Source organism: Cebidichthys violaceus, unplaced genomic scaffold (genome assembly GCF_023349555.1).
Source record: "Cebidichthys violaceus isolate CVI_PGR_0920_01 unplaced genomic scaffold, fCebVio1.0.p SCAF_12, whole genome shotgun sequence".
Taxonomy (NCBI): Eukaryota; Metazoa; Chordata; class Actinopteri; order Perciformes; family Stichaeidae; genus Cebidichthys; species Cebidichthys violaceus.
In genome coordinates, this window is record NW_027176285.1 from 1,536,314 (window position 1) to 1,547,221 (window position 10,908).

General features: G+C 43.5%; 1 protein-coding gene across 1 annotated transcript; it reads left to right on the forward strand.

The window, feature by feature from the left end:
* The first annotated feature begins 927 nt into the window (after positions 1–927).
* On the forward strand, positions 928–10,730 carry si:ch211-282j22.3 (ER degradation-enhancing alpha-mannosidase-like protein 3). The gene is made up of 20 exons (XM_068705858.1): positions 928–1,768; positions 1,898–1,943; positions 2,667–2,767; positions 3,201–3,240; positions 3,433–3,545; positions 3,723–3,876; positions 3,990–4,124; positions 4,324–4,429; positions 4,569–4,666; positions 4,756–4,881; positions 4,991–5,074; positions 5,693–5,776; positions 5,956–6,080; positions 6,167–6,332; positions 6,426–6,580; positions 7,106–7,223; positions 7,438–7,611; positions 7,869–8,034; positions 8,143–8,334; positions 8,458–10,730. Exons 1-20 carry the CDS (start codon positions 1,635–1,637, stop codon positions 8,700–8,702), a joined length of 2,562 nt encoding a protein of 853 aa, XP_068561959.1. The 5' UTR covers positions 928–1,634; the 3' UTR covers positions 8,703–10,730.
* The last annotated feature ends 178 nt before the right edge of the window (positions 10,731–10,908 follow it).

Here is a 10,908-nt window from a genome sequence, read left to right on the forward strand (position 1 = left end):
GAAGAGAAACAGGGGACGTTTTGTTTTTAATCAGCCTTATCTCTTTAATGTCATCACCACAGTAACTGCATGTTGATCCGGCCTGTCATTAAAGTGTCTTCAGCATAATCAAACCAAGCCCTTAAATCTTAAATGTAGTCAAAAGTAAATAACTATTTGATTATACTATTTTTTTAATCATGCACATTCATTTACTAATTGCCAAGGCCACACTCATAGATAGCCCTACTTAACATCCTGTGGAAAAAATAGAAGTGTAGGAGAGGGGAACCGTTGCGACATCTTGTGGCACATTGTAGACACTACATCTGTAAGGGCCTGACATGGTTATAAAATAAGTTTATGGAGATTTGTCATAAGGATTGGTGCCGAGATACTTTTCAACTGGTATGGACGTGTTTTCAAGTTCATTGTGTTCGTGTTGAGAACACTAAATGGTATTCATGCATGTAAACATTTGGTCAAATATAACATGGTCATTCACGTGTCTATTATATAAGATACAATCAATGAGTTACCCCTCTCTCCATCACTGAGGAACACCACTAAGAATATACTACCAGTAAGTTAACTTATTGTTTACACAAAATACACCCCCCCGTTGACTCCACCTACTTTGTGACACGTGTCTCGGTCACGTAAAAATGTGGTTATATGCCCTAAACGCAGCCTTCCAGGGGATCTTCCTTTCTGCCTGGGCAATAAACTGACGTACAATACTCGTCCAACTACAACCCTAAGCATGAATCAAATACAACAATTCTATATTAATATAGTCAACCACCTGAAGAGTGTCACTTGCTGAAGGGGAGAGTTGACGTTAGCCTACGTGTGAACAAAGCGTTCCTTTAATATAAAACTCAGGGCGAAATGTTCCCTCCGTAGCAGCTCAGCCGGGCAGCTACACAGCCTGTCCGCTCTGTGACAGTTCGCTCCGTGCTCGACGTCAGGTTACTGTACGGCAGTAGTTATACTTGACGACGTGTCATTGACCATTTAACTGTATGACAGTCAGCTTAACGTTCAAGTCGACCATTTATTTTCAGCCAAAAAATATTGTTTGCTTTATTTGTGTATTTAGCCGTTAAGCTGTTTTGCTAACTAACTAGCATCGCTGACGGCGAACTAGCAACTTGTCAACGTTAGCTAGCACTGTTATGGCTAGCAAGCATTAGCTACACTATCTTTCCATTTTGCAGCCACCTTAAATATTTTTCTTATTTTTTTTACTTTTATTGATTGGACAAGACGCGTGCTTTTAGCCCTGTTTGGGCTTTTCTCTAGTTAGCCAGTGTTTGGTGGTGAGTCTTGTTTTTCTTATCAGGAAAGCGTCAACAGTTATTGTTTACCGAGGTTCAGCTGTAGCTAGCTGCATCTATTGTTTACACGGTCAGCTGAAGTGCACTGTGGGCATGTGGTGGTTTTAACAATACTGGATCAGCTACGGAACAACTCCAGTGGACATACGGAAATGGGGCTGGGAGGAAGCTAAAAACTCCGACTCATACCTAAATGAGGATGATCGGGGCTTTGAAGGAGAACTGCTGTGCCTGCTGGACTGTTTGACTCGGTGTGGGCGTGGGACAAAGGACAGGAGTTTGTCCATATTACAGCTTAAACTAAAACAAGACGACATGAGGAGTATGTATCTGGTCCACACCTCTGGCACTGGGATGTTGCTGAAGACCTTGCTGGTCACCAGTCTTCTTGGCTGGACGGAATGTCAGGAGAGCCAGAGCATGACACCAGAGGAGAAGACTGTTATCAGGTAGAAGAGATCTCGAGACAGACATAACGCTCTTTAGATGTGATTGTGATTGAGTGGCTATCTACAGTATCGTACAGTGTTTTTGCCATTTTCACTTCTGATTCATTCATATATATTTTTTTTTTGCAGTGACCAGATCATTGAAATGTTTGACCATGCCTACGGCAGTTACATGGTAAGGTGTTCACTTTTATGTACATTTTAAAAAATAAATTGTAGTTGTAAGAGGGAAGTTATGAAAAGCTGAAGAAGTCAAAACTCTAGCAAGACTTTTTGTATAAAACTTCATTGTGAGACTAACACGTTCTGGTATTTTATCAGGTTCATCCAGGTAAGAAAAGCTTGAATCAGTGGCTGGACGGGTTTGATTCTGTGGTGTTGTGCAGAAAGCGAACATGCAGGATTTAGTCGCAGCTGCAGTGTCAGACAGATGCCAGCAGAACATTGTGTGATTCATGGTGGTCTTAATAATATTGATTCAGCTCTTGTAAGTGATGAGATCCCTTCCAGGAGTTCTGGATTTTTCCTCTCGGAAAGCAAAGCAATGAGAGTGAACAGCGAGAGGTGATCGGGTCATGGGTAGGTAGACGCATTCAGTGGCTCAGGGGTTTCAAATGTAAGCTGCATCTGAAATGTTTGGAATCTGATTTAAATCTGGGATACCAAATTCAAATTGACCCTCAATCTCAATCGTGGAATAGCTGGAATCGGTAACCAGGAAAAAAACCCAGTTCCTCTAGTGATCCAGCAGTTGTGTTGTGTGAGGTATTCAGACTCAGGCTGCTTGTTTCTTTTCCCTCCTAGATCATTTTCACGCCTTTTTATTTTTCCTTGATGACACCTTTTGTGTCGACCGCTACATGAAGCTTGAAGACAGTGAGTGTTGTTTGCGTTGCAGAAATATGCCTACCCAGCAGATGAGCTCATGCCTCTGAGCTGCAGGGGCAGAGTCCGTGGCCAGGAGCCCAACAGAGGGGACATAGATGACTCCTTGGGGAAGTAAGTTCAGTTCAAGTTCCTCAAACAAACAAATATGCGAATTAATGTAGATTTAATATGTGATATTTATGTAATGACATCTCTTTTTTTTTTTTTAAATCTATTTTGTATTTTCAAAGAAGACAAGGATTCCATTTTCTTGTATAATACTGTGCTGCTCCAAACATATTTAATTCAACATGGACTAGATGCCCCAGTTTCATAGGAATACATGAATTAGATGCAAAATTAACTCAATTTAATTTACAAGAAGGCGATAAGTCACAGACTTGCAGTACAATGCATCCATTTATGCACCATGCATGTTGCATAATGTATTTTTAATGACATTCAACAGTCTGTGGTTCATTAATATGAAACTGGATCAGTGGTGAAGTGGGACATCAGCTCCACCGAGGCTGTCGTCGTAACGTGTCGTCCATCTTTCCTCTAGGTTCTCCCTCACACTGATTGACACCCTCGATACGCTGGTGGTGAGTTCTTCCTCTGTTTACAGAAAGTAGTTTGATCGGCTTTTGTTTCCGAGTCTGTTTTGTCACTTTTCTTTTGTTTTCAGGTTTTTTTTTTTACCCCTTTTTTGACATTCGATGTATTTGTCCCTATCTGTGTGTGTGTGTGTGTGTGTGTGTGTGTGTGTGTGTGTGTGTGTGTGTGTGTGTGAGCAGGTCTTAAACAAGCTCGATGAGTTTGAGGACGCAGTGAGGAAGACCATCACAGATGTACGCCTTGACAACGATGTGGTGGTGTCCGTGTTTGAGACCAACATCAGAGTTTTAGGGTATGAAACATGTCTGTGATTTATTTACTTCAGCACCGTGTATTCAATTCAATTTTTAATCATCATCTTCTGAATGTAGAATTATTTCACATCCTCAAATATTTCAACCTTTCCGTTTTAATTGTGTATGTTTAAAAAGCAAGTCTTTCTTCTCTTCCTTCGTTTGATCCTCCCCAGAGGGCTCCTGGGAGCCCACGTGATGGCCGACCTGCTCCGGCAGCGCGGGGAGAGGATGCAGTGGTATCGTGACGAGCTCCTGCACATGGCCAAAGAGCTGGGCCATCGATTACTGCCTGCCTTTAACACCACAAGTGGCCTTCCCTACCCGAAGGTATTTCTTGTTTCATTGTGAAATACCACGGGGATTATTAACAGACAGCCTCATGACGAATCTCATCGAGGATGGCCCCGTTTAAATACAGTAAATCACTTTTTGCTTTCCAGGTGAATCTGCGGTACGGAGTCCTAAACCCACTTTCACGCACAGGCACTGAATCGGACACCTGCACAGCATGTGCTGGAACAATGATCCTGGAGTTTGCTGCCCTCAGCAGACTGTCAGGAGATTCTGTTTTTGAGGTATTATCTCCCTACGCCCCTCTAGAGAAAAGGCTCTTAGCAGTACAGCCTTATTGTGAAATGCCTGAGCTGTAACAGTAGAGTACAGTCATTTTCTCATAAATTATAGCTGACTCTAACTGATGAAACCCTGTAAGAATGATGTAACTGTTTTCCCAGAAACATCTGAAGGATAATAATACGTGTTATTGTTTTGTAGGAACATGCCAGGAAGGCTCTGGATGTCCTCTGGCAGAGGAGACAGAGGGGAAGTGACTTGGTGGGGACCGTCATCAATATCCATAATGAAGAATGGGTCCGGAGAGGTGAGGCAAACCTTTAGTGTGGACAAGGGCTTGAAACACACATAGAACGCTGATAATCCATAATTACATGTACAGGACATGTTCCACAGCTTTTTACACGAGTCATATCATACTAACCTTCTCACTTCTGCGTCTGCAGAGAGTGGAGTTGGTGCTGGTATCGACTCATACTATGAGTATCTGATGAAGGCCTACATTCTTCTAGGAGACAATGTTTTTCTGGAAAGGTTCAACATTGTAAGTCCTCCAATCGCCGCACGCCTGCGTAGAAATCTATATCCAAGCAGTCTTTGCTAATGTATATGTTCCATGTTCGTCTTTAACAGCACTACAGTGCCATTATGAAGTACATCAGTCAGCCTCCCCTGCTGCTTAACGTACACATGCACAACCCCACTGTGAGCGTGCGCAGCTGGATGGACTCTCTCCTGGCATTCTTCCCCGGCTTACAGGTCAGGGATCCCGGATTAATCACATTTACCACCATTAAACACTGTAGAAGACGTAGATGTTGTTTCACACGTTGTCTCTGGAGTCGAGTGACATTCATTGTTCACACAGGTGTTGAGAGGAGACCTGAAACCAGCTATTGAGACTCATGAAATGCTTTATCAAGTCACCAAACAGCACAAGTTCCTTCCAGAGGTAAACCATCCTTGCTGTTTTTGTTTATCTAATGACGTATAGTAGGAGTATATCGGCACGGTACAGCAAATATAACGCTCATTTGGGGAAAGTTCTGCTACTGCATATCTATTAGATCCATTAAATTGAATAAGACAAATAAAGATATTTCATCATGATGATGCAAACATCTTGAAGATTCAGTGTCTTTGTCATTACAACACTGCCTGCAATAACCTCATAGAAGCAGTGTTATTGAAAGGATAACAAGCTCAGTATGAATAGTTTAACTAATAGTTTCTATCACTGACTTCATATCGTCATATCACCCAGAATGACAAGTGACAGAATGACATTGTTCACACTAAAGGTGATGGGGAATGTATGTAACTATGCTATGATATATTTATATATATATATATATATATATATATATATATATATATATATATATATATATATATATATATATTAGTCCTCATATTACACCAAGTAAAGAAATAATCAATGGAAATTTCCCGTGGCTAATCCTCTTTGTCCCATTGTTAATGGAAACTGTTCATTAATATAATAAAAACAATAACTTCTTAGAAGCGAGTGTCACTCACGTCTTTTGTCTCTTTGCTTAACCTCCTGCAGGCGTTCACTACAGAGTTTAGAGTTCATTGGGGCCAACACCTACTGAGACCAGAGTTTGCAGAAAGCACCTACTACCTCTACAAGGTGACATAGAATGACAAATACATACTCTATTTAATAATACTATTCAAACACGCTATTACTAATAATCAGAAAAGCCAGGTCTTTTTATAAGTAGGCTAATTAACGAAACTACTGTGCTACATACACACAAAGCATTTTTATTAGGTATGCGGTCGAGATTATGTTTTGATTTTCCGCAGGCCACTGGCGACCCTTACTACCTCAGAGTGGGACAGTCCATCGTGGAAAAGCTCAACGCCTACGCCAGGGTGCCTTGCGGCTTTGCCGCTGTGCAAGATGTCCGCACCGGGACGCATGAAGACAGGTATGCGAATGCCATCGCGCAACATGTTTACGCATGTCAAGATGTCTCTTATGAATGCGTGATGACGTCTTTTGTTTTCTGTGTAGGATGGACTCCTTCTTTCTGGCTGAGATGTTTAAATACCTGTACCTGCTGTTTACCGATAAGAGTCAGCTGCCCATCGATATCGACGACTACATCTTCACCACGGAGGCTCACCTCCTCCCCGTGTCTCTCTCCACCACCCAGCCGCCCTGTCAAGGCAACAATACGGCGAGAGCTCTCCCTTTGTCACAAACACAGGACGGAAGACTAGGTTGACATTTTACCGTATGAGCTAAACGTGTTGCTGTTTCTGTGCTTCAGGAGAGTGTTCCCGTGTCTAAAGAAGATCTGTTCACACACTCCTGCCCCAGCATGGAGACGTTGTTTCCCAACAACCCCTCGTTTGCCAAAACCATACGGGACAGCTACAAGTACCTCACCGGAGTGGGACGAGCCTTCCCCCCCTTACCTGTCAGGTGTGTTGATGACCAGCCGCAGCAGCTATAGAGCGTCGCATGTTCTAAAGCCCTGAAATGAGTTGTTGCACTTCCGGTTCCCTCGTCTCGAAGTCGATGGGTTTTCTGAATGTTTTTTGGTTAGAAGGTCTTAACAGATTTTGAATATGTTTTCTACAATATGAAAAATATGTCAGTAAATAACCCCCTTGTGAATTTTGAGGCTTTTACATGTCTTGAAAAAGGCGGTTGCTAACAAGTGGCTAAATGAGTCATCGGGGTGAAATGTGGTCCTGGACACCTGCTACAGCAGGAACTACCACAGAGGCGGTTTAAAATACTTTGCGAGGTGATTATATTTGTGTCTGTGGACAGATTTAGACACCGCAAATGGCGTCACAACCGAGCAAAGATGCAGTCACAGAACTTGTAATTGAGACCAAAGTTAGGTCAGGTTAGAAGATGGGCGTGGTCTCTAGGGGATCTCCAGTTTGAGTTTGTCTTGATTACTTTGAGTTTTAACTCGGGTGCGTTTGTGTTTTGCAGGGAAATTGAACTACCGCTCCATGATAACGGGATGGAGCCGGTGGAGTTCCTGAGGAGCATGGGTATTTCTCTCACCCCGCTGAATGAGGTGTTTGCAGGACAAACCGGAAGTCTGAAGGTATTTTAGTTACTCTGTACTCACCTCATGACATTAAGTTCTGCCTGTCAAGGTAATGAATACACGCATGGCTAAACTATGATAGAAATTGAACTGGTTATAGCATAACATGTGTCACAGAACGTCCCTTAACTCTTAATTCAAACGTGTCGCTTGCCATCATGGGAAAACATTGAATTTAAATGACAGTTTCTAAATATGAATCCCTTTTTAGGAGCATAAAGGAGTGTACCGGGTGAAACTCGTGGCGGAGGTGAGCCACACCACGGAGGAGGAGGAAGTGTTGCCCCACGTCGTTCAGCTCATATCCCCCCCGTTTCTGGGTAGGACAGTCCTCACAGCGGGACCTGCCAAGTTTGGGATGGACCTCACCAAGCAGGAGCACGGGGTGAGCTTCCAATGTGACCACAATACAGCACATCAAAGCTCCCAACACGTGCTGTAGCTCTGAAGAGAAACAGCTGTTTGATGATGATGACAACGCGAAATGATGGACGTTAACAAACCACAACCACAGCATTGACTCCTACAATTATATTACAGATCTCTTCTGATCCATGCAACTGTTACCCGTTTTGTTTCACCTGCACGTCTTTGTCTTAACACAATAACCTGTAATGACGCACTCAAACTCTTGTGCCGCAGGTGAAGGGCAGCATAGTGAAGGCCTCTCCCTACACCGCATGTGAGCCAATAGATAGTGCAGTGGAGCTTAAAGGGCACATCGCTCTGGCTCTGCGCGGTGACTGCATGTTTGCTGTAAAGGCCCGATGGCTGCAGGAAGCAGGGGCCATAGGAGTCATCTTTATAGGTGAGGATGAGCACCAGAGGAGCTGAAAACTCCACCTCAATACGCAGAGGTTAGAATGACTTCATGGAGCTTTAATCGTTCAAATCACTCCCTCATTCCCTTCCTCAGACCACCGCGAGGGAAGCAATAGCGAGGACACGCCCCTCTTCCAGATGGTCGGAGATGGCGACTCCACCGAAGACATCGCCCTGCCTTTGGTCTTCCTGTTCAGCCAGGAGGGTGCCGTGCTCACAGCAGCTCTGGAGGAACATCACAATGTGGATGTGCTGCTGCTGCCCAAGGAGAGGCAGCTGGGCCACGGTGAGGAAGATCACAGGATAAGGCTGATGATGTTCTGTTATTGTCAAGAAATCCCATGAGAAGGCCTCTTTGGTCAAATTGTAATTCCTCTCTCTGTTCTTGTTCCTCCCCCTCATTGTCCAGATAAGACAGAAAAACATGTCGGCATGAATATCAAATTCCGTCTGGCAGAGGAGGGAGAGCTGGAGGACGGATCGACCACCACCCTGGAGTTCGTCTTGGAGAAACAGGAAGTGTTTCTAAAGGAAGAGGAAGAACAACAACAACCACAGCAGTTCTGCTCAAAGGCAGCGGAGAACGACAGAACCGAACCGTGTTCAGCAGATTCCTCTCAAACCGTAAACAGTAGACCAGACGCGAACCCTTGACCACTGCTGATCCCGAAGCGGTCAAGTTTCCCCAACACTGATTTCTCGTCAGTTTGTGAATGGCGTGCGCCTCAGAGCCCCTCACTGCCTACATGGAGCCCCAACTGAGCCGTGTTTACAACCGATGGAGGAGAGGAAAGCAGTGTGAAGGCCACGTTCACATTTTACTGAAACTACTGAAGTGAGGCACGTCATGAGACTAAACTAGGTAGTTAAAAGGCCAAAAGCCGTAGGTTAAGATGGCTGGGCTGGTGCCGCCCACACCCAGCCTGTAGTGTTGCTCGGCACATACAAGTGTCCTTGATGATAAGGACACAGCTCACTGACTAGAATTTAAAGTGACCTCACCTTAGAGGAAAACATAGATAAGGCAAACATGTACTCAGCTAGGTTTTTATGCAATGCAGCTTGTTTCTGAAGCGGAGTGCACCTTTCCACTCCCAACGGCCGCTGTTAAGTATTCAGTGGTGGGGAGTGGAGTATCACCTGGCCAGTAGGTGGCGCTAGCCACCGTAGCCTCTCAATGATATAGTGATGAAGGAGATGAGCCGGGGCCAATTTGGAAAGTTTGTTTTCTTTTGTGCTAGTACATATCTTCAGGGAATTTCAAGAGTGAATGCAGTTTGCTAGGTCGACCCATTTGATGAAATGTCTGTGTTTCTTCTGCATTTCTTTTTTCTAGTGTGTGTGTGTGTGTGTGTGTGTGTGTGTGTGTGTGTGTGTGTGTGTGTGTGTGTGTGTGTGTGTGTGTGTGTGTGTGTGTGTTAGTGAGTGAGTGTGTGTGTTAGTGAGTGAGTGTATGTGAGTCTGCAATGTGTTTAAAACAACTAAAACACCCAAGAAGGAGTCTCAGCTAAAACATTGCTCTCTGATGAAACCCTCTTTTTTTACAAAGTCATCATGCAAGGAATAAAACGTCTGTAGGATCAGCCGCCGTGAATTTTAAGAAATGCAGTTTGGGTTTTTCAGACCGAATGCTTGTTGTTGTTTTTCCTGCCTGTGAATAACTTTTCTAGTCATTATTGAATTGTAATTCATCATGCCATCTTAAAGCATTGCAAAAAAAAAAAAAGACCAAAAGCTGCTTTTCTTGCAGATGAAGTCTTTATGTAAGTCTGGATTAGTTCCAGTCACAGGTTGGTCTGCGGTCCCAGACTGCTTTGCACTTTGAAACACGGGTATGATGATCGTCTGCGCCGTGTGTGTGTGTGTGTGTGTGTGCGTGTGCGTGTGCGTGTGCGTGTGCGTGTGCGTGTGCGTGTGCGTGTGTGTGTGTGTGTGTGTGTTGCAATAAGTCATTTATCATCCAATGTACATTGTGCACCGATGCAATGTTTTTAAGCCACCTACACAACTCCACAAGGATAGTTTGAAAACCAAAAAACAACAACGTTGTAATATTTAGTGAGTCATCCGTTTATTGTTTTTTGCATCATCTATAATGGAAACAGTCAAAGCAGAAAGGCCTGTTGAATCCTGTACATCGTTTCACTTCATGTAACGGTTCAATAATATGCAGAACTCTTTTATCGGCTCATATTCACTTCATTCTCACTAATAATGTGTTGCATGATTTAGTGTTTGTGTGTGTGCGGTACATTAAATGTGAGCTTATGTTTGTGTGTGTGTGTGGGGGGGCGGGAACACTTTTTAATGCCAGAGTATGTTTTCTTGTGTGTCTTTACGGTGGACATGTTTCTGATGCTGCTGAGTTCATTTTACGTCTTAATCCAACATTACTTCCTGGTTTTTGTTTCGTTGAGCCTGTGTGAGGTTTTTTGCCAACCCGTATACCTCAGGACTGTGTGTGTGTGTGTGTGTGTGTGTGTGTGTGTGTGTGTGTGTGTGTGTGTGTGTGTGTGTGTGTGTGTGTGTGTGTGTGTGTGTTACAGTTCACACGGAGAAAAGCACCGTAGACAAGAAGTATTGGATCCTTATTTTATTAGTTTTAATCATTCGTTTCAGCTGTTCTCTTAAGATGTCTGTTGATCAGTGGCTGAAAGTCAAGTGCCAAAAAAAGAAGCATGACGTGGCCCCAGTTTCCATTTCACATCTTCTCTATTTATTTTCCGACTGTGAGCCGAGGCAGTCCTGTCAATAAATTTGAAATCACGATTATCAAAGCTTTTGCCCGTGTTTTCCTACATTGTAGATTTAAATGACTCTGCATTTTCAACAGCTGTGGAATGTATTATTTTGGGAATAT

What these genes read in the sequence shown, in the direction of transcription:
- si:ch211-282j22.3 (XM_068705858.1), top strand. Translation starts at nt 1,635, where the DNA reads ATGAGGAGTATGTATCTGGTCCACACCTCTGGCACTGGGATGTTGCTG. An exon ending in CATTCTTCCCCGGCTTACAG is followed by an intron (nt 4,882 to 4,990) that starts GTCAGGGATCCC and finishes TTGTTCACACAG; the next exon opens with GTGTTGAGAGGAGACCTGAA. An exon ending in AGCACAAGTTCCTTCCAGAG is followed by an intron (nt 5,075 to 5,692) that starts GTAAACCATCCT and finishes AACCTCCTGCAG; the next exon opens with GCGTTCACTACAGAGTTTAG.